General features: G+C 49.8%; 1 protein-coding gene across 11 annotated transcripts in view; it reads right to left on the bottom strand.

Moving 5' to 3' along the window:
* Nucleotides 1–1,548: 1,548 nt before the first annotated feature.
* The window catches only part of ANKRD11 (ankyrin repeat domain 11), a 199,414-nt gene continuing 179,372 nt past the window's right edge, over nucleotides 1,549–21,590 (bottom strand). For 10 of the 11 annotated variants that reach the window (XM_023537683.1, XM_011371868.2, XM_023537684.1 and 7 more), the window contains 7 exons: nucleotides 20,780–20,922; nucleotides 18,325–18,472; nucleotides 11,235–17,851; nucleotides 7,281–7,379; nucleotides 7,052–7,195; nucleotides 4,623–4,715; nucleotides 1,549–2,544 (listed from right to left, as the gene is read on the bottom strand). In XM_023537683.1, the coding sequence (XP_023393451.1) occupies nucleotides 2,359–2,544; nucleotides 4,623–4,715; nucleotides 7,052–7,195; nucleotides 7,281–7,379; nucleotides 11,235–17,851; nucleotides 18,325–18,472; nucleotides 20,780–20,922 (7,430 nt within the window). In that variant the 3' untranslated portion in view covers nucleotides 1,549–2,358. Of the gene's footprint in view, nucleotides 2,545–4,256; nucleotides 4,418–4,622; nucleotides 4,716–7,051; nucleotides 7,196–7,280; nucleotides 7,380–11,234; nucleotides 17,852–18,324; nucleotides 18,473–20,779; nucleotides 20,923–21,590 lie in introns of all 11 variants that reach the window. The other variant, XM_023537688.1, reaches the window with a different exon arrangement.

Genomic DNA, 21,590 nt, shown 5'->3' with positions numbered 1-21,590 from the left:
CCCTGCCCATAACCCACCCCCTGAAGAGCCTAGGCCAGACTGTGGAACCCTCCCTGCACCTGAGAAGGGAATGGTTGCAGGCCGCCACAGGCCAGTGTGGGGCAAGCTTTCAGGCAGGCTGCTCTGCAGGAGACATGGCATCAGGAATCGTGCTCCCAGATGCTTGTGAGGCAGAGCTGGAGCTTCCCTCCTGTGTAGGTTCATTTCTATAGTTCCTGCTGCCCCCACCAAGTACAGGAAGCATGGAGAAGAGATGAGAGTGAGGGGGTCCCAGGACGTGAGCAAGGAAAAAGCCTACCCAGACCCTGATGCCTGGACCTGTCCCTTCCACATACATGTCCCTCCAGCACCCCAGGTGTTGGGGAAGCCAACTCTGTGAGCCAGAAGTCAGAACAGGAGTTGTAGACAGGACAAGGTGAGGGTAGTCTAGGGGAAAATGCCACTTTGGGAGCCCCTACTCAGGAGGTCGCCCTCACACACCCCGATGTGGTCGGGCACACCATGCAGCCACCATGCCAGCTCTCATCCCGTTCCTGGGGAGGTACACAGGGTGCGAATGCCCTGTCTGCTCTGGGCAAGGCCTGGCCCCTGCTGGGACGTGCTGGGCTCAAACCTCCAACTCTTGCCCTCTGAGCTGGTTTTCGGCTAGCACAGGGGTTCTTAAAGTAGGGACCTCGTACCAGCTGCAGCCTCACGGGGAAACCTGTTAGCAATGCAGACTCTCAGCCTCAAGCAGAAGATCAGGTGGCGGCTTGCTCTCAGCACAGGGAGCAGGCAGAGTCAGGGAGTGAGAACCGGCCAGGCCTAGACAGTGGTATCTCCAAGGCCACGCTACCCAGAGGACCTGCTGGCCCAGCAGCGAGTGACCATTTCCTTCCTACTTCTGACAGGCCCCTCAGGACAGATGACACAGGCATCCTGTTGGGTTTCTGGCAGCCAGGGGCTAGTCCTCTCTACGTTCACACACCCTCAGCCTCCTCAGCAGAGAGAAAGCCTTGGCATTTTGCAGGAGCTGAGGGCTCTGCCTCACCCTTGTCCGCCTGGGGTGCTGGGATGTGAAGAACACAGGGATTCGGCCTCCCCTGCCAGCTCCTGGGGCAGCGAGGATGGCCCCTCGGGTCCTAACGAGGGCAAGTAAAGGGAGAAATAGTTGACCCTGAACAACACGGGTTTGAACTACGCGTATCCACTTAGATGTGGATTTTTCCCAATAAATGCTGTAAATGTATTTTCCTTATGATTTTCTTAACATTTTCTTTTCTCTAGCATTGTTGTAAGAATACAGTATATAATACAGCACACAAAATATGTTAATCGACTGTGTTATCTGTAAGGCTTCTGGTCAACAGCAGGCTATTAGCAGTTAACTTTGGAGAGACTGAAAAGTTACACGAAGATTTTCACAACTGCGTGGGGGTCTGGTGCCCCAACCCACTCCCCGCTGCGTTGTGCAAGAGTCAGCTGTATAATGTCTCAAAATTATATGTGGAGTGACCCCTCATCTCCCAGTCCTGCATGTTGTCCCCTCCCGGGGAGGGGACTGTCATGTACAAAGAGCATTTAATTAATTTATTTATTTCTTTACACATAACTGAAGTGATGTTACAGTACATAAGTTATTTACAACTGTGCAGTAATGTGTTGCAAAATAAATTATCTAGAAGGCAGCAAAAGTACATTGTGAATGTGTATAAAACTGTACAGCGTTTACGGGTACACTTTTTATATGATTATTGGCTCTGTAGTGTTTCAAGTTATGTTCTCAGAAAGAGAAACAAAATGCCCAAGATTAAAGGAAAAAATATACAAACCACGTGGATTTGACTCCATTAAAAACACAACCGGAGAGTCCTGGCTCTGTGTCCCTCTGTGGTAGGCAGGCGGGTGGGCGGCGCAGCCAGCCCTCGCTCGGCACAGCGTCCTAGCCCTAGTCTGAGGCCTGTGGCTGTCAGCAGCTCCATGGCAACATGACAGCAGCCAGGATGGCACTCTCCCTGCTGCCCGACCTGGAGGTCACTATTTGTGAGGGGTGAGCGCCTGAATTTCATTTCCTTTAGTTGATCAGAATGGAACAAGAACTTTAAAAAAAAATGCACTCTGTTCTGCAGCTCCTGAAATGCCCGTGCAGCTGGCTGGAAAACAGACCCCAAGGCCGTCGTGTCCACGTCCCCACGGTCTCCTCGTCCTCCCATGGCAGCTGATATGAAAAAGCCACACTCCAGGGGGAAAAGTGCAGGGTTTGCCTTGGGTACCCCCACCTGAGGGACAAGGTCTCCTTCCGCCATCCAGGCTCGGCAGCAGTGCTGGGCTGATGCATGTGGCCCTCGCTTGTGTCCTGTGCAGCTGTCCCATGGTGTGTCAGGCTGGCAGAAGCACGAAGTCATCATTGACGTCCACCATGGGCACGTAAAAGGAGGGCACTTCGTTCACACACAGGGACTTGTGCCCGGCGGGGTCCAGCTCCTGGACCTTCAGCTGCCACTCCATCCTCTGCACAGCGTTGAGAGCTGCAGCCTCATGCTGCTGCCGCATCAGGAGACACGTCTGCATGGGAAACAGCAGGTGAGAGAAATGAGAGACAAGACCCTGGCCCACCCTCCCCCCAGGTGCCCAAGAGGACTGGGCCTGGGCCCCCACTGCACTCAGCCTGCCATAATATCCACTAGGAGGAAGGGGTAGAGGGACCCTGGCCAAGCTCTGGCCGAAGGATGGCCCACTGTGCTAGCCTGTGCCTCTGCATGGCCACAGCGCCATCCTGCAGGCCGGCTAACCACCCCTGGCCTTCTCATGCTGCCGTGAATGGTCTTGCTGACCACATGGAGAGTCTGTCCCTGTCAATGTTCTGTGCCCCCACCACTGTGGGATTCACAACAGCATCTCATTAGAACTTACAACTGCTTTTGCTTTTATTTTATAATTATTTATGGGTGGTGATATTGGTTTCACCTGCATTTATAGCAGAAATTATGTCTTTTAGAAGTGTACTTAATTTTTAAAAAGGGTTATCTAGGGTTTAGCATGTGTTTAAATATTCATGGGTGTATTATTAAACAGGTACTAAATCATTAAGTAGGTGCAAAGTTGAAAACTGAAACAATGACTTTAACTAAATTACTGGAATAGGACATAACCAGACGTAACACATGTGGACCCAAGATGGGACACATTTTGGGAACAAAGGAGATTTAAACATGGCCAGGTAGTAGACCATACTTCACATTAACAAAATTTGACAATGATATAGTAACCGAACAGGAAAATACTTCCTTAGATGCACATACATTTATTTAGGATGGAATATCACATTGTCTAATTTGCTTTAAAACAATTTTTTTAAGTGTGACAAAGGTGGGGGGGAGGGGGATAAAAATCCTCCTCTATCTTTAGTCTTCGAAAATAACTACTGTGCTCTGCAGTGTGGCAGCCGCGTCTCCAAACTTTCTTCGCACGTGGATGCTGGAATGTGTCTGAACCTCAGGATGGACCCTCTTCACTGGGCAGCTCAGATACCCTCACTGGTCAGGCCATGTCTGCCTAATTTAGAATATTACCTATTCTTTTAAATTTTAATCTTTGGATGTTCCCACATGCCATTTAATCACTGAATTATTGATGGGCTTCTGGGTTTCCATTTTATTGGGTTGATCCAATGAATTTGTTTTTCATGTGTTACTAAATTTTAAATGAATCAAGTGAACTTGCTAGGTTAGGCAGCCAAAACACTGTAAAATTTGATACTGCTTACCCTACAAAACTATCAAGTGACTACAGGACAGGAACACACACGGGAGGCTAGTAGTCTATCTACTAAATAGGATCTCATTTAACTTGTGATTCTGAAACCAATAGTCACATGGAATACCTGTACCCACATTCTGACAGGAGACCCTGGGGCCTGAAACGCCACGTGGGTTTGCTGTTCTGTTCTGGGCTTTCTGTCCACCCCATGTGGCCACCTGTGTGCACTGCTCTGGTGCCGTGGTCATGACACTGAGGTAAAGGGTGCAGGTAAGGCTGGCATCCTGGAAACAATCCTACTCTCCAAGTACAGGCATCCCCCTGCGTCGGCTCTGTAGCTCTCGGAAAAGGACAGCAGTCATAGCCCACTTGGCCCTGCCTCATGGAGCTTCCTGGGGTGGTGCTGACTTGTGTGTTGACTATAACTGGCACACTATTGTTGGTAAATTTTACGGTTGATTCTCATAGGTGACCATATGTGCAATTCTAGCAACTGCAGATAAAGATTTGCTTCTTACTTGCTAATAATCTATCTCCCACCCATCCTCTGCCTGCTGCACTGGTCAGCATGTTCAGAGCAGTGGTGATGGGTATATGCTGTGACCTTTGAGAAGGGCTCAAGGTGGGGTCCCACAGAGGTCTGACCGCCAGCCGGTGACAGGAGCTGCTCCCCGCACACCTGGACAGGAGGGAAGACACTCTAAGGAGGCAACATGGGGATGGGGAGAGCTCAGCTCCCTGAAAGTATCAGCTGGGTTCAGAGAGAGTCTAAACTGTCACCTCCAAACATGGAACCCGGAAGCAGCCTCCCCCCACCCCAGTAGACTCCTGGAGACTCTTAGCCCAGGCGCAGCTTTGAGGGGAGGGGAGCACAGCGCACTCACCTTCATGCGGTCGTACTTGTCATCCACATCCTGGAGCCAGGAGATGAACTGGCGGGCATTGAACCGATCTCGCACAGATTTGTTCTCATCACCCTGGAGAAGAAATCAAATATGAGCATTTGATGGGAACAAGAAAGAAGGCAAACGTGCACAGTGCTTCAAATCCTCCTTCCTAAGAATAAAAGCTGCAGCCTCATTCCTGAATCTACACATTATAATCGTGCTCTAAGATGAGCCAGCATGACCCTCTGTCCCTCTCCTCCCCAGTTTTCATAATCCGCCCTGGGAGGCTGTGGGGCCCATCCATGGTAGAGCTGCCCTGGAGTGACTTGGGATCCCCAATGAGGGCATCTGACACGATCCCCATGCAGGAAACAGAATCGGGAAGCCCTCGGCCTCTGGCCCGCACTGCTTTTGGAGCAGCATAGTAAAGCTGGCTATAGCATGTTTCAATTTCTTCTGTTTATAAAATAAGGTAGTAATATATTTCCTTTGAAAAGGATGTCTGAGAGGCTTGAGGTGGCAGAGGGCCAGCCTCCCAGTTTCACTCTGCAAGAATACTACCTTAATGTCACCATTCTCAAGTATGGCAGCATCTATGCCTGTGATGGACTACAGTTTACAAACAGGGACGCCTTAGGACTCCTACTGTCTGGTTCTCCCTGGGTGTCAGGGTGGCCAGCATGCTGAGGAGAAAAAAATGAAAGTCTCTCAGCCACGTGGACATGCGCGACCACCTAGTGGCTGAGCCTGGACCTCATACCAAACATATCTGAGGGGAAGAGCTGCAGCCTGAGGATTTCTCTCTCTGACATTCGGAAGCAACACAGGAAATTCCTTAAAGAGCAACAGATTCTTTTTTTTCCTTTCAGATACAAAAAGCCCAACTTCCAAACACCCAAGCCCTGAAATAAAATCACTCAGTCCCCAACCAACCATTTTTAGTTTACTGCCAAATGTTTTGTTTTAGAAAAAAACTTGTTATGCATAGTATGTTAGATGGAGAAATTTTTAAAGATATAACTTTAAAGACTGTACTAAGTAAATGGGAAATCTTTAATGCATTAATAAAAAAGTTTTTAATTAAAAACAATGAACCACTGTTTGTTACCACACAGCCACAGCCAACCCAGAAATACTGCTCAGAACCCCTAGAGGTCCATGTGATCCTACCGTGAGCCTGGGGTGCAGCAGGAGCTCACACCAGCTAGGGAGCTAGGACGGGCATCTGTCAAGAGGGGGCCTGGCATCAAGGCCCGAACAGTGAAGGGGGCAGCAGGAGAGGCCCAAGGGAACAACACTATTCTGTAGAAGTCCATGTGAGCAGAAAGTTGGGGGTGGCTGAGGAGCAGAAAGCAGGCCTAGAATGACACATGCTAGGTGGTTTTTAAAAAGTCACCGGTTGCTGGGGAAGAATAATTTGGGGAGTAAAATCCAGGGCAGACAGCCTCAGAAGGCCAGGCCTGAGTGCTGCGGGCAGCAGGAGGTGAGAGAAGCAGTTGGGCCTAGAATGGATGACAGCAGACACGAAAGCCTGCTTTGCATGTGTTAAACCTCAGATGTGTCCATGCACAGGTCAAGAGGCAGCTGAAAATTCCTAAAACTAGGGGTCACCAGTAGACAGGGCCACTTAAAAGCACAGTCCTGCATCCCAGATGACAGAGGCAGGGAGACCTGTGGGGCAGGGGTGCCCACATGTTTAGTGACAGGTCAAGTCAAGTAGGGGAAGCAAAAGATATGACCACATGGAACAAATCTAACCATGGGGGCAAGGGGAGCCAGGATGACCAACTGCAGTGGTTGAGGCAGGGCTGCTCTGGAGGACAGGTAGGCAGCGCCTCGGGTTCTGCTGCCCAGCCTGCACCGACCAGCAAGTAAGTTCTAATAGTACCCTGGGACCTGCATGCACATCGGGGAAAGCACTGCTATGCTAAGCAGCCCCAGGCTCCCACGCCTCTTGGCCTTTGGCTTACAAGGCCTTGCTGCTGCTGTCACCCAGCTGGCACAAGGCCAACACTATCCCCAGCCAACATGACAGCCTCCTATGGGCCTTCACTGCAGAAGGCTATTTATGCAGCAGCTCTGGGTACTGCTCATCCTTATCATGCGTATATTTCAGAGGAAAGTTTAACTCTTTAGTGCCTGAAACTGAGGTCCAGCCGAGCCTAGTTAGCCAGAAGCCTGTGCCCAAGAGAACCTGGAATGGCCTCACAGAGCCCACACGGCACCTTATGATAACAGCATTGCATGTACTACTGTCTGATCACCCCTGCCTCCCCCATCCTGGGGGCAGACCTGCTCACATGACCAGAGTGAGGTCTATGGTATGTCAGTGCCTCCAGTTCCTGCCTGTGTGTGTAGCCAAAGCCTGAAAGGCCTAGCTCTTCTTGGGAGACAGGTGTGAGTGCCCAACCTGGGTGGCCACCGACCTGGCTTTCCAGAGGCATGTTGTAGACCTCAGAGTCAAGCAGCATGGTGCAGGCGCTGAACGGCACCGCCTGATTCGCGATGGTCCTCGCTGCCCGGCAGTGAACCCGCAGGATCTCCTGTTCGCAGGAGACGATCAGCTTTTCCTGTAGGACACGAGCCAGGTGAGCCAAGGCTAACATGGCCAAATGCATCCCAAGCCTGCAGCCCCTACCCAAGGCCGCCTCTTACCCGCTCAATGCTGTGCTGCAGGCGCAGCTTCCCCCTCACAGCCTCCTGCTGCTTGAACAGCTCCTTCAGGGGCTCCGCCAGGGAGGGAGGGGGCGCGATCTACAGTCACAATGGGTGAAAGGGAGGAGTTAGCAAAGGCTGGGAAGCTGCACCAACAACACTGACCAAGTCTGCCCTGAAGACGCACCTCCAGTCACACGAAATGCAGATATACCAGGTAATTCTCTGGAAACAACTAGATGCTTGTACACAAGAAAACAGGTAAATGAACTATGGTACAGACCCTGGCCCTGAAAGGAGCACTGCACGGCTGTGAAAAAGAATGAGGGGGACTTGGGTTCCAGAGACACTGTGATGTGTAAAACGCAAAGTACGGAGAGTGTCTACCCTGCTACCATGCATGCAAGAAAGAAGAGATCAAGAATACATACACAGTGATGTCTGTGCAGAACAAAATATAGCAAAGATGGAAGAGAAGCAAGCAGGGGATGGGAGACGAGGAGGATGCAGGGCTGTTGCCTTTATTTACAGTGAGGTTTCACAGCCCCCAAATAAACCCTGACACCAAATGGGATGCAGACACTTAAAACACATGCAACAACTGAGGCCACCTATCCTATCGAGGGATCAGTGAGGGGAAGAGCGTGCTCAGCTGGTCACTCTGGAAAAGACACCATGAAGCAAAAGACCAGAAGAACCACCCACAAAAGTATATTCTCTAACCAGTGCAGGCGCTTCATGGGTGGGCCAGCACTTGTGAAACAAGACGGGAGTGAAGAGGCCAGTAAACACATTGCAGGTAAGAAGCACCGGGTCTCTCTCGGAGAAGAAAGGTGCAAGCACAGAATGAGGTCAAAATTTCAATGTAGACCAGAGGAATGTGGAGTAACTCCCACCCTCCAGCTGTGTAACCCAGGACAGTGAGCACCGTGTACCCAGGATGTGGTTTTAAATGCAGTTCCCACTAGAAGGGACCATGTGGTTGATGACAGGGCTGAGCTGGACTATTTCGTGGGGCTGTAAAGTGAGGATGTGCTAAGATGGGGCAGCCTAAAGGAGCTCCTGATGGCCAGGACTGGAATGATTTGCACGTAAAATAAGTAATGGTGATTCATGTTGGATTACAGGAAAAATTCAATCAATAAGCACAGAAGGAGAGGGAAACAAAGTTAGTGTGAAGCTAACACCACAGGAATAACTGCTACAGACAAGATCCACTGAGCAGACTAAGATCAGTGGGCACAAACTCCAGGAAAACAAGACTTAAGAGTTTCAAAGTACCTTCCCCAAGATATTTACTAACTATGAAAGGAAAGATAGTAACTGCACAGTGGAAGACACCTAGAGACTTGGGCCACTGTGAGCAGGACACAACTGCTGACACCAAGAACCGACACAGTGCACCAAGGTCTTATGTCACATCTGTATGTTCTCACCAAAACACATTCCTCGGTCCAGTCATGGACGTCCCACCAAATACCTAATCAACAGTCCTCAAAAGTGTCATCAGACTGTGCCTTTCAAGGAAGATGAGGGAAACCCAGGAGGAGATGCAGCATCCAGGAACTCAGCAAAGGGCACATGCACTCTCTGTGCTTAACTGTCAGTCTAAAATTAGCTCAAACTATGACATTAGAATGCCTAGCTGATCGCTTCAGTTGCACACCTCACCCATCATACCCTGCTCTGTCCCCTTTGCCTCAATGGGCTCAGCCTCACGGGGACCTAGTGTGCCTTCCTCGTCTGACAATATCTGGGCCACCTATAGGTGGTACAAGGCAGGGAGTCACAAATACAGTGGGGCATCTAGGTGTAAGGATTTCTTGTTTCAGTTGTTTTTGGTATGAATATTTCTAAAACACCATCATTTCTGGATCCTCAAGAGAAAACACCAAGACGTAGTACCACAGCTGCCTGAATGAGGCCCTGGCCACAAGTGGAATGGTGGGAGGGAGCCCCATGCCTCTGGCCTGGTGAGAAATCCAGGAACACCTGACCTCTGCTTGCCCTCACCTAACAGCCTGGGTGCTCAATTATGTGGCAACAGGAAGTAACGTGGAGCTTTCTTCTAGAAAGGCACAAGTCCAGTAGAAGTAGAGACTCGCAGGACACGGACAGGGTGAACCCTGGGTGGTAGGAGTATGGTGACCTCTACTGTTTTCTCAATTGTCCACACTTCGCATGGTGATCATGGTACTCTTTTATTTTGATAATTAAAATTAAAAATCTCACCAAACAACTCTTAGGCCAGATTTGTCTAAATCTAGTGATCCAGAAGAGACCAGGAAGCTGGACCCTCCCAGGCCAGACAAGGGCACGGTTGCCTTGGTCTCCAATCGCCAGGGTGCCTCAGGATTAGACCATCAGGAGAAGAAAGAGCAGCGATGCTGGTATCATCCTGCTGAGTTCAAAGCTAGATCTCCTTGGGAACAAAGCACTGGGCTGGGTGGGGAGGTGGATGGCCCTGGCGGCTGTGCTCTCATGCCTCGTCCTTTGAAACTGATGCTCAGAGGTGCTTGTCTTTGTTCAGAAGACGCTGGGTGTCAGTCCTGGTTAGCTGAGTCTTCTGTCCGAGGGAGAGGCAGCATAGATATCCACTTCTGGAATACTGAGGTCTGAGAGCAGGATACACGCATCCAACATGACCATCCTTTAAGACAGGAAGTTCCCTCCGAGACTGACTGCATGCCCAGGCCTGCCCCAGGAATCAGCTCATCCTGACCAGCATTCATTCAACAGCCGTGACTGAGGCCCATTCTGGGCCTAATGGACAAATCAAACAGAAGTCCCAGCTTTTCTTCAAGTGGGTGGGAATGGTCAAAGAAAAGAAGCAAGTCAACTGTAGACAGTGTGAATGGGCAACACCTGGGAGGGCAAATGGGCTGGGGTCCTTGAAGGCGAGGAGGCTGTAGCTGAGCAGAAAATGGTGGAGGTCTGACTCCACTCTAAAAAGATCCCTTTGCCTACTAGGAAGAGAAAAGACCCCGGTGGGCAAGGAAAAAGCAGGAGCCAGCCCAGGGGAGAGGGTGGAGTGGGACAAGCAGTGACATGGGAGGTACTGGCCTGCATATCACTTGTCTGGCAGGATCTGCTGATGGCCGACTTGGGCACAAGGACAGGGGTGGAGGCTGGTGTGTGTGGTGGGTTTTAGATGTGTCACATCTGCACAGTCATCAGGTCAAGGTGGAGGGTGAACCACCAAGGGAAAGGGGCAGTGGGTGGGGTGCTGACTAAGAACAGGCCCACCAGGTGGGAAAGCATGGAAGCCCCAGTGAAGGGTGTGCTTCGAGGAGGTGGCAAAGGTGCCGGGGTCACTCAGGGCTCCACTGTGATGAGAGCTGAGGCCTGGCCTAAGATCAGTAACTTGGGGCTGCTGGGAATCAAGACGAGACGTGGAGGGGTTCAGGGGTGAGAGGACAGGGTTGGAGTCAGACTATAGACCCCCATGTAGGCCTTCAGTTGTTAAAGGGAGTTGGGAGGAGACATAGTTACAAAAGGGAGGACTGCTGTGTAGGAGTGCTCAACATGGAGTGTAGGCCTTCATCAGCCACGGTCTCAGGTAAGGAGGATGTTGAGGAGCCCGGGGACTGAACAGCACTGGAGTTGGCTCTAGTCGGAGGTCTGCAGGACCCAGCTACAGCAGATAGGGAGCTAGGTGATGGTCAAGAGGGTATGGGCATGGACCCAAGGAGTGGGCACAAGGTGAGCTGGACAGGGAGCTGACACAAGAAAAATGATGAATGACAAAGAGGAAAGTAAGTTTATCTCCTGACCCAGAGGAGCTGTATCAATAGACCCCCATGCTAGACACTGGTTCCCAGGACAGTGCTACACCTGCCCCAAGCAAGCTTTGGTATCCCAACAGTTTGGTATTTGCATTCACACACATAGCAAACAGGATCCTGACCCGTCACCTAGCACCCTCCTAGGCTGGGGCCCCACCTTAGGACTCACCACAGGGATGTGCAGCTTGCTGAGCGGTTTGCCATCTAGGAGGTAGGAGCCTGTGTAGGTGACATACTCGGCATAACACTGGGGCGCCTGTGGGGTGATGTAGCAGAGGATCTTGCGCTTCTCTTCAATCTTCTTCCTGATCTGCAAGTATTCAAAGTATGGGTTGGATCTGTCACTGTGGTAGGGCTCAATGTCATCCAGCTTGATGGCGTCCACGATGGCGGCCAGTGTCTGCTGGATCACCTCCCGTGTCTGCTGCGTGGATGTGTTCATCTGCTGCTGAAGCTGTTGGCTGGAGCGCTGGAAACGGCGTTTGCGTGGGTGCTGGGCCTGGGGGTCCTCCTCCTCAGAGCCACGGCCCTTTGTTCTGGGGGTGGGGGTAGGGGCAGGCTCCTTCTCGGAAGGTGGTGAGCTCTGCTTGTTCTGGTTAGCCAGCATCTGAGCCCGGTTCCTTGTCATGCGCTGGGGGATCTCCTCAACTTTGGGGGCCTTTGGGGTTTCGGCTGTGGGTCTGGGTTCTGGTTCTGTAGTTTCAGACTGGACACTGCCTGGAGGCCCCTCAAGCCCGGCACTATCATGGGGGCCAGCCCTGTCTGCCACATGTGCCTGTGCAGGGCCATCCCCAGGGGGCTCAGGTGTGCTGTGGGATGCTGCTGAGGGGTCTGGGCCCTCGGCCTCCTCATCTCCGCCCCCTGGTGGATGCTGCTCCGGGGAGGCTGTGAGCCCTAAGCTGGAATCAGAGGCCTCAGGGGCCCTCCCCTCTGACACAGCCTCTGCTTCCACTGTGGCTTCCAGCATCATGTCTGGCTTCGGCCCCTCTGAGGGCAAGGATGAGGGCTCAACAGTGAGGTGGGTGGCTGCCTGGTCAGGAGGCAGCACAAGCTGTTCCTCAGCAGCTGGTACAGCCCCATCCCCACCGTTCAGGACCACAGGGGCCCCTGCAGGGGTATTTTCTGGAGGAACAAGAGGACTCTCTTCTACAGGTTCTGTTTCGACATCAGAAACATCTTTAGTTTGCAGAGGAAGCTCTGGCAGTGAGAAGGGCCCCAAGTCCAGGTCGTCCTCAGAGTTGGGGAAGGCATCAGGCCAGGGCACTGGCTCCACCTGGCCAAGGGCTGACAGGCCATGGCCATTTTCCAGGAAGGTGTTTTCCAGAGGCCCCAGAGCCTCCACCTGAGCCACGGTGGTCATACATGCAGGCTCTGGAGGCATGTCAGGTGGTGCTTCCGGAAGCGACTTGCAGTTACCGAAGAAGGACTCCAGCCTAGAGGAAGGGGCATAAGGGGCTGGTTCTTCTGCAGTGGAGATGGCTGCTGGGATTGCTTCTGCTGAGGAATCTTTGACTTCGAGTCCTGGCTCAGTGACCGACAGAGGGTATGAGACAGGAGATACGGGGTAAGGGGGATCCGTGGTGCCAAAGGGCCCTGGGGCAGCAGGGTGGAGGGACTCGGCAGGGCAGAAATGTTTCGGGGACTCTGGGAATCTCTGTGGAGACTTGAGCATAAGGTCTGACCCCATGGGCCAACTGACAGGGTTTTCAGGGGTGCTCCCAATTAGACTGGAAGAGAGGCCCTGCTCTGAAGCAGCAGGATGAGCCCACTCAACTGGCTCCTCTGTGATGACCGTGCTGAAAGGTCCTTCGTCCAGGGGCTCCAGGTAGCTAGGCTCTGGGGGGATGATGGCAGCGGTGGCCTGCTGGTCCTCCGTAGCATCTAAGGGAATGCCCAAATCAGGGGGAAGGGCCCCCTCCATGGACGGGGCCAACAGCTCATCTCTATGTGAAGTGGGGGACTTTGCTTGTAAACCAGAGAAGGCACCCTCTGGGGAGGGGGTGGCGGTGACCACAGCTGCGGGTGGGCAGTGCAGAGCGTCCACCTTCGGGGAGGGGATGCCATAGTCTGGGGAGTAATACCCTGGAGACAAGCAGGCGAACTTCTCGGGGGGACCTGGAGGGACAGGGGCCTTGTCCTCCAAGTGCTGCCCTGGCGAGTCATAACTAGATGCAGTGGGGACACTCTGCTGTCTAAACAGCTTGTCCCCAACACTGAATTCTTCTTCAGGGGTCCTCCTGATATCAACAGAAACTGAACGAAAAAGATTTGTGCACAGAGGCCTTGTAGGTGTCTGGCTTGGGGTTTCTGAAATCCCACTCGCTGCCACAGAGAATCTATCAAAGAAAGGCGGGGAGCAGGCGCTGGCGGCTGTGCTGGAGACAGGTGGGGGGTCTGTGCAGTCAAAAATGAGGTCAGAGTAGTCATCAGCACTGCAGGACGGGGTCCTGGGTGTGTGCATCGCCTCCTCATAGCTGGGGCAAGACACCACAGATGTGGGGGTGGGCACCCCGGTGGGCCGGTTCTGGTCAGGCCTAGGGGAAGCTGGCAAGACCTCTTTTATATGAGGTCCCGCCAGCCAGTCTCTGGTGTCCACAACTGGTCCCGGATGGGGCTTATTCTCGGGGGCCGGTGGAGCAGGAGCTGACTCCTTAAGTTTTTTGTCTTTAAGAGAAGGGTCCAGCCCCAGGGGCTTCTTTGGAGGAACATCCAGACTCTTCTTCCTCACATCCTCCCCTGGCTTCATCCGCTCCTTGAGTTTAGGGTCTCCAGACCTGTGCCTCATCTTCTCCATCTGTTTCATCCTTTCTTTGTGCCGTTTGTGGCGTTCTTCAATCTCCAGGTCTTTTTGGGAAAGCATTCTCTCAAAGCTGGTCATCATCAGATCACCATCTCCCAGAAGCTTCTCCCTGGGCCTGACATCTTTCTTGACCGGGTCTTTGGACAGCGGTAACTTATCATTTCCATTGCTGATCTTTACAGATTCACCTTTTTCTTTCTCTAGATTTTCCTTGAATTTTTCCTTCAGTTTGGTCTCACTGAGTTTGAGGCTTTCATCCTTGGACTTATCTTTAAAGGAACTTGGAGGACTGTCCTTGTCTTTGGCTGCAGGCTTGTGCTCATCCTTGTGATGTCTCAGGGGCCCATCCCCATGCTTGTCCCTGTGTCTCTCCTTATCTTCTCTCCACTTCTCCCGGTGCTTCTCTCTTCTCTTCCTCTCTTTCAGAATGTTGATGGCACTAGATCCATAAGGCTTTAGTTCCTTTTCTATTTTCTTGGAAGGTTCTCTTTCAGTATCATTTTTATCTTTCTTTTCGGTAGAAAACAATTCAATGGTTTTATCTAATTCATCTTCTATGTCGGCTTTCGTACTGTAAGAAATACTGTAAGCATCAGTGTCCAAGAAATCCTTTTCATACTGGCTGGAGTCCTTCCTGCTGCCAATGTCCTTGTAGTCGTCACTCTTTTCTTTTTTCTCGGACTTTTCTTTCTTGACTCTCTCTCGATCATGGCTTTTCTTGGATGAAGATGATGAGTGCCTGTGCCTTTCTTTCTCCTTCAGCTTCTCCTGTGGGCAGTTCTCCTTGACCCTCTCCTCCGGGGGCTCTGTAAAAGACACTTCCAGGAGGGCACTCAGGCCTGGGTCCTGCCCTCGATCCGTGAAGCTGTCGGAGGACACCTCACTGATCTTGTCATTGGAATCTTCCCTGTACTCATGAAGAGCTTCTTCCTCTAACTTTTCCAGCAGGCTCTTCTCTACCTCGGCACTTTTTGATGCCTTCCTTTCTCTGCAGTGCTCCTTGTCTGGCCTCTCCCTGTGCCTGCTCTTGGCCTTGTCTTCGGCAGAGGGCTTCTTCTCCACCTTCTCGGGGGGTTTCTGTTTGTTTTTCTTTTCCTGAGTAGAATCAACTGAAGTTCGGTCTTTCCTGTCCTTATATTTTTCTGTAGACTCTTTATCCTTCTTCTCTTTGTGCTTTTCAAAGCCTTTTTCTTTCTTATCTTTCCCCCCTTCCATGGTTCCTTTTTCTTTTTTCTTTTCTTTGAGTTCTTTCTCTTTCTGCTTCTCTGAGTGCTGCCTGTCAGCAGAGTGCTTCCGGTGTCTGTCTGAGGGGTAAGGCTCCCTCCCGTCGTCTTTCTCCTGGAGGCTGTCCGCCCTCTGCACTTCACTGGCCTCTCCGATTTTGAATCCGCTTGCTGTATAATCATCTTTTTCATCTTCACTTTCATCTGTGAATATATCTGCAATATACCAGCTTTTCTCTTTACCCTTTTTTTCATCTTTTTTTTCAGAGAAGTCTTCTGAGATAACTCCAGAGAAACTCTTCTCCTTTTTTTCTTTAACTTGGTCAAGAGATGCTTTCCTTTCCTTGTCTTTGCTATGTATATCTTTATGCTTTTCTTTACTATCTTTTTTCTCTTTAAAACATTTATCAAATTCTTTGTCTTTCTGACATTTTTCAAGGATAGATTTTTCATTTTTATCTTTGTCATTGGATTTATCTTTATATTTTTCTAATTTTATTTTTTCCTTCTTCTCCTTCTCAAGGCCATCTTTCTTCTCCTTCTCTCTCACTGGATGATGCCTTTCCCATGGCTCCAGACTCTTGCCAAAGTCACATTCGGATCTGTCCTTAAAGATACTTTCGCAGCCATACTCCTTCAGGTCCTCCCTGTATGCTTCCTCGGCCTTCACTCTGCCATCTTTCCGCTCCTTGGCACTCTCAAGGGGGTCCTTTCTGTCCCTGCAGATGTCACTCAGATCCCTGTCCTTTCTGTCTCGCCCGCCATCAGCAGACTCTCTCCTCTTTTTGTCCTTTTCTGAAAGATAGCTGGGGATACTTTTATGCTTTTCAATTTGGTCTTTTCTCTTCTCAGGGTTTTTATCCAGATAGTCCCTGTCTTTCTTTCTAAAGAAAGCATCTTTGTCGCTCCGTTTTTCACTGTAGTCTCGCTTCTCCCGGCTTTTGTTTTCCCGTTTCTTCTCTTTACTGTCATCTTTCACTGTTTCCAAGATCAGTCTGGCCACAGAATCATTTTTAATGTCCCTGTAGTCTGTCACTGGAGAATCCCAACTATCTTCCCCTTTGAAATCAAAGGACGAATCAGATAAGTCAGAAAACCATCGATCTCCCTGATCATCAGAAAGGCTAAATTTGGTGTCTTCATTCTCCAGAAACTGACTTTTGTTACAATATTCATCAAAAGCAGAATCTTCTCTATAAACTTTTTCTTTCTTGGGTTTTTCTTTGTCTTCTTTAAAAGTCTTTTCCTTCTCTTTTGAAATTCTGTCCTCTTTAAAATCATTCTTTTTCTCTAATTTTGAGGGCCTGTCTTTGGATTTTTTCTTTCTTTCCTCTTTATATAATCTCAGTTTTTCTTCTTTTGGAGACTTTTCCTTCACTAATTTCTCCTTTTCTGCTTTATTCGAACGGTCTTTCTCTTCTCGGAAAGACCTACTTAAGTCTTTGCTCATGTCTTTGATTCTCTTGAGTGATTTTTCATCTTTGGAGACCTTTATTATCTCATCTTTAAAGAGCCATTCTTTTTCTTCTGACTTCATTTTGTTCAGCTTCTCTTCTTTCTTAAAGTGGTCTCTATCGTGCTTTAATACTTTTAACTTGTTTTCCATGGAAATGTCATTGTCTAAAAGTATAGCCTTGTCTGACCTTTGCTTGGAGTCCTCATATTCATAAGTGAAACTTTTCAATTTGAGTTCCTGACCAACCGAACACAGCCCTTTCTCCTTGTTTTTGTGTTTGTGTTTCGTTTTGTGTTTCTTAACCACTTTCCCCTCTTTGTCCAGCTTGGGAATGGCGCCATCCACGCTGGAGTGGAATGAGCTCTTTTTCTCTGACAGAGCGCTCTGGAGGCCACTCCGCTTCCTGTGCTCCTGCCTCTTCCTCACTGGCTTCAGCGACTCCACGCTGGAGCCCTCGGAGGAAGAGTCAGACTCACTGGTCAGTCTCGTTCTCGTGGAGTCCGATAAGGAGCTGACCTCTGACCAGGCGGGAGAAGAAATAGTTTTCCAATTGTCTGTCCGCCAGTGCTTGGTGTGCTGGTCGGTGTGGCCGGGGTTATGTTTCTGGGTGGCAGAGCTCCCATGAGATGAGGTGGAGGAGGCAGACAGGGAGCTGAACAGAGAGGGGTCCTTCAGCACCAGCGGGGACTCCTTGAGGCAGCTGGAGCTCCCCACTGAGTCCCCATCGTCCTCACCACTCTCTGAGGACTCGCTCTCTGACTCAGAGGAACAGAACTTGTCGCTCCTTTTCCCAAACCGCACTTCTTTGCCTTTTGTTTCTTTCTTCCGCTTCTTTTTCACTTTATTTTTTTCCTTCTGCTGTTTGGAATTAGAAGACTCCCGTGTTTTGTTACTGGGCAATATTGTATGTGCAGAGAGTCTCAGCTTCTCTCCCGTCCCCACAGTGACACCGACGTCTTCCTCATCTGACGTGTCTGACAAGATGCGATGAGCCGCTTTCTTTGGTGCAATTGTGTTATTTTTAGTGTAACTTTTCACTTCCATTTTGGGTATAGAAATAAAACTATTTGATTTAGTCTCTTTTCTATAATCCTTTTTCAGTAAGTGTTTGTCATCCACTGGAGGGACTCTGTCCTGCTCGTCATCCTCGTCAAACTCATACTCATCCTTGACAGGGGTCACAGTTTTCTGGGGCTCTGGATTCTTAGCCTTGTGCTTTAGGCCTTTTTCAAACTCAGAGTCCGTGTTATTGCCATCAACTGAACTAGAAGGTGCAAAGGATGGGGCGTCCTCCTCTTCTGAGCTCTCTGTTGAAAATAGGGAAAAAGATGTCAGAGGCAGGTTCAAAACACCCACACAGACATGACAGGGGAAAGCAGACTGCAGAGGTAACCTGGAGAAAGGCCTCCCCGAGCACTTAGTCACCTTTGGGAGGGAAGGGGAAGCCACCCAGAGAAGCATTTCACTTAAGTTAGTAAACTATGGCCAACCGTGGGCCAAAGGAAACCAAAGAGAGGTTTGCACAAAGACAAGCTGGAACCTTAGGATAAGCTGGCAGGCTTTTTGATACTAAAACTCCAGGTCCTCACAGTCCAGAAGTTCTTATAAGTACCAGGCATCTAGGAAGCTGGAATCCTGTGTGCTGATCTTCAGATAAAAGCTAACGTTGCCTCTGGCATCAAAGCAGTACTAGGAGGCCTGCACCCCTGTAAGTGTCACATACCCTGCTCCTGCCCCCACAGCCCCAACCCTGCACATGGCCTGGTGCCCAGCCACTGACCAGTTGAGCTCTCCTCACTGGACGTGTAGGTGCCCTTGCCCAACAGGAGGTTCACCATGGTTGGGGAGTTGGCCACTTTCAGCGGCGTCTCGCCCTTTCGGTTGCTTTGCTGAGGATTCCCTCCATACCGCAGCAGCAGCTTCACCACCTACAAGACAGCACAGGTGCGTGAAGGTGCATTCTGAGAAACACCGAATGTGCTACAGTTGCCTATGTAAAACTGCAACCTGTTCAGAGAACCTGTGTTTAACCAGGAAATAGCCCCCAGGTCTAAAGCCAGAAGCAGTGTGCCCAGAGCTGCCTGGCCGGGTCTCTGGACCTGTGCTTCTTCCCCAGGAAAGACACTAATGGGATCCTGGCTCCCATTCTGGGCTCTCTGCAGGTAGAACAGTCCCAACTCCCACAGAAGACCTTCTCCCTTGTGACGAGCTGGAATCTTCTCACACAGGCTCTCCCCTCCCGCAATGATGAGCTCAGCATCCAGTAGGGTCCTGTGGTCATGGAAGGGTTCTGGTTTACGGGGAAGTTTTTTATTGGAAGAGGTTTTACAGAATAGAGGAAACAAAGACCAAGCTTCTGCAAGCAGGTTTATTTTATGTTTTCATTTATTTTAGAAAGTAAGATCATCTCTTCTTTGCTTTATTTTACATGGGTAAAGATGGTCATGTGAATGACAGAAATACTCAAGGTGACATTTCAACAGCTCTGTTCAGCTCTTTATAATCAGCAACCTGTGCTTCATATGTCCATTTGAACTCAAGTACAAATATTGAATTCAATTTCAACTTTAGTCCAGTCTGAGATTAGAGGATGAGAAAAATCTTTAATAAGGACTGATATAAACTCATTACTCACATATTCTATTTTTATTCAGTAGTTAACAGTTTCTACCTCTTCATCAGGACTATCTCCTATTGCTGCTCTAACAAATCACCACCACCTGCATCTTATAATCCTGGAGGTCAGAAGTCTAAAACCAATCCCGCTGACCCAGCTGACATGTGGTGTTGGCTCCTTCCTTTACATGCATGTAAGGTTCCTTGCAGTTGGGAGACTCTGGTCCTGTGTCTTTTCTGTCTGCCAGCTGAGGACCATCCCAGCTTCTGGAGATTGCTGCATTCCTTGGCCATGGCCCCTGCCTCTGAGGCCAGCAGTGTAGGTCAGGTCTCCCTTACATCCTTCTCCCTCCTGCCTCTGCTGATAACAGACCTGGCCTGGAAAGCGTCTCTGGGTCTGCCCAGATAATATAGGATCAATTCCCATCTCACAGTCCTTCACTTTCTACCATCTACAGTTCCCTTACCATGTGAGGTCACAAGTTCCAGGAATAGGATGGGGATATCTTTGGGGCCCCTTATTCTGCCTCTCTGACCAGTTTGCTGTCTCAGACATTTTCCATAATAGAAAGTTTTTAAATAATTAGAAAAGTATAGAGATTCAAATGACAACCCCTTTCCTCCCTGCTTGTTCCTACCATCTACTCACAGCCAGCCTCATTTCACTCATACCTGCCCACTCCTCCAGGTAGGTTTGACAAATTACAAATGTTTTATAAACTTTTTCAGTATATTTCTCTAAAAGGGTCCTTAAAAAAAAACGAAAAATCATAACACCATTATCTTACATTAAAAGTTAACTGTAATTCCTAACATCAAATATATGTGTTCAGATTTCTTTAGTTGTCTCAGAAATCTTTTAATTCAAGGCTCCCTTCCAATCTGCCTCTTCCCTGCAGTGACTTGTCAAAATGTGCTCTTACCACTCTTGATGCTACTGGTTCCCTGGCATCTGCCAAAAAAAGGACTAGGCAGCTGTGCCATTAAAAAGCACTATGAATTCTGATAGCTGTGGTGCATTCTGGTCTACTGGTGTCATCATCCTCACCATGCTCAACTGTTCTGTCTTTGGCCAGGGGCCTCTTCAAGATGGTGCTGGTCATGACTGCAATAAGACCTCACCTTTGTGACCACCCTGCTTTCTGGCAGCATAAGATGCACCAGGCACATCATGTGCATCTCCTGCTTCAGACCTGGAGGCAGCCATTTCCCCAAGAGGCCAAGTCTCCTTGGGGAAAACCAGGCACTGGGGTACTCACTGCTGCTGACCTGGCTACACATCTCAGCATCATATCAATCAAGGTTTTTTGGATCTTACAGAACCAGAGGGACAAGGACAGGGTCCAGCAGCAGCCCAGAGGGCCACCCCCCTTCCTATAGGTATAATCATTCACCTACTAAAATCCAACCACTCCTGTATGGCCAGAACAGGGCCTTGTCACACACGCTACGGAAGGTGCTGGTTGTCAGGACTCAGAACAAGAAAGCTGAGATGGGCAGAGGAAACAGCTCTGGTGAGGGGCAAAGATTCACTTTTCAGTTATCTAGCAAACATGAAAGGCAACAAGGACAGAGAGACAGGAGCTACAGAACAGCGCAAAGTCAGATGGGAGGCCCACCTTGTAGTGCCCGTTATTGGCAGCATCATGCAGGGGTGTGTCGTCATCCAGGCCCTTGGTGTTCACCTCCGCACCCGCAGCCAGTAGCTGCTTGGCAACGTCATAATAGCCCCGGTTACATGCCTCATGCAGCGCTGTCCAGCCTGGAAATAGACACTTAGGACATATGTTACTTAATCCTCAGGAACGTTACTCCTGTCTCATTTGAGGCAGCACTCTGAGGATGGTGACGACAGGACAAGGCCCTGGAAGGCTGTCCTCTGCAGTGAAAGGCTGGAGGCCTAGGAAAGCCCCGAATGCTCTTTACTGAGGTGCCTCGTATTTGCTTGGGGATATCGTGCTTATCAATCCTACAGATTAACCATCTGCAGGGATAATGAGGAACAATAACCTGACAAGGGTGGAGGACTGGTGAACAGTGTCATGAGTGGCAGCCTCAGCCTGGCTCATCCATCACTACATGGAGAGAAAAACCTCCTATTTTGGAAACATGCCCTCTGTGGTCACATGGCTGAGGCCACATGGGGAGAACTCTCCGGCTGCAGCCTGGAGCCTCAATCTGCCACCAGGTAGAGTGGTCACACATGTCAGTGTACAAACAGGGGCCTACTTTGTGGACACAATTTTCAGTGCTTTGGAAAATTATGATTTAGGAAAATTGCTTTTTTATTTAAAAAGGTGCTCAATTAGGTTTGGGTCAGACAACCACCAAATAGGGCAGTGGGAAAAATTCTAAAAGGGGGGAAATTCTAAAAGGATTCTGCATGAAGACTGCTTCTCCCATCTTATGTTCTCATTCCACTTTGAACAA

This window comes from Pteropus vampyrus, unplaced genomic scaffold (assembly GCF_000151845.1).
Source record: "Pteropus vampyrus isolate Shadow unplaced genomic scaffold, Pvam_2.0 Scaffold196, whole genome shotgun sequence".
Taxonomy (NCBI): Eukaryota; Metazoa; Chordata; class Mammalia; order Chiroptera; family Pteropodidae; genus Pteropus; species Pteropus vampyrus.
The sequence above is the reverse complement of the archived record's forward strand: the minus strand, read 5'-3'. Positions and strand labels throughout refer to the sequence as shown.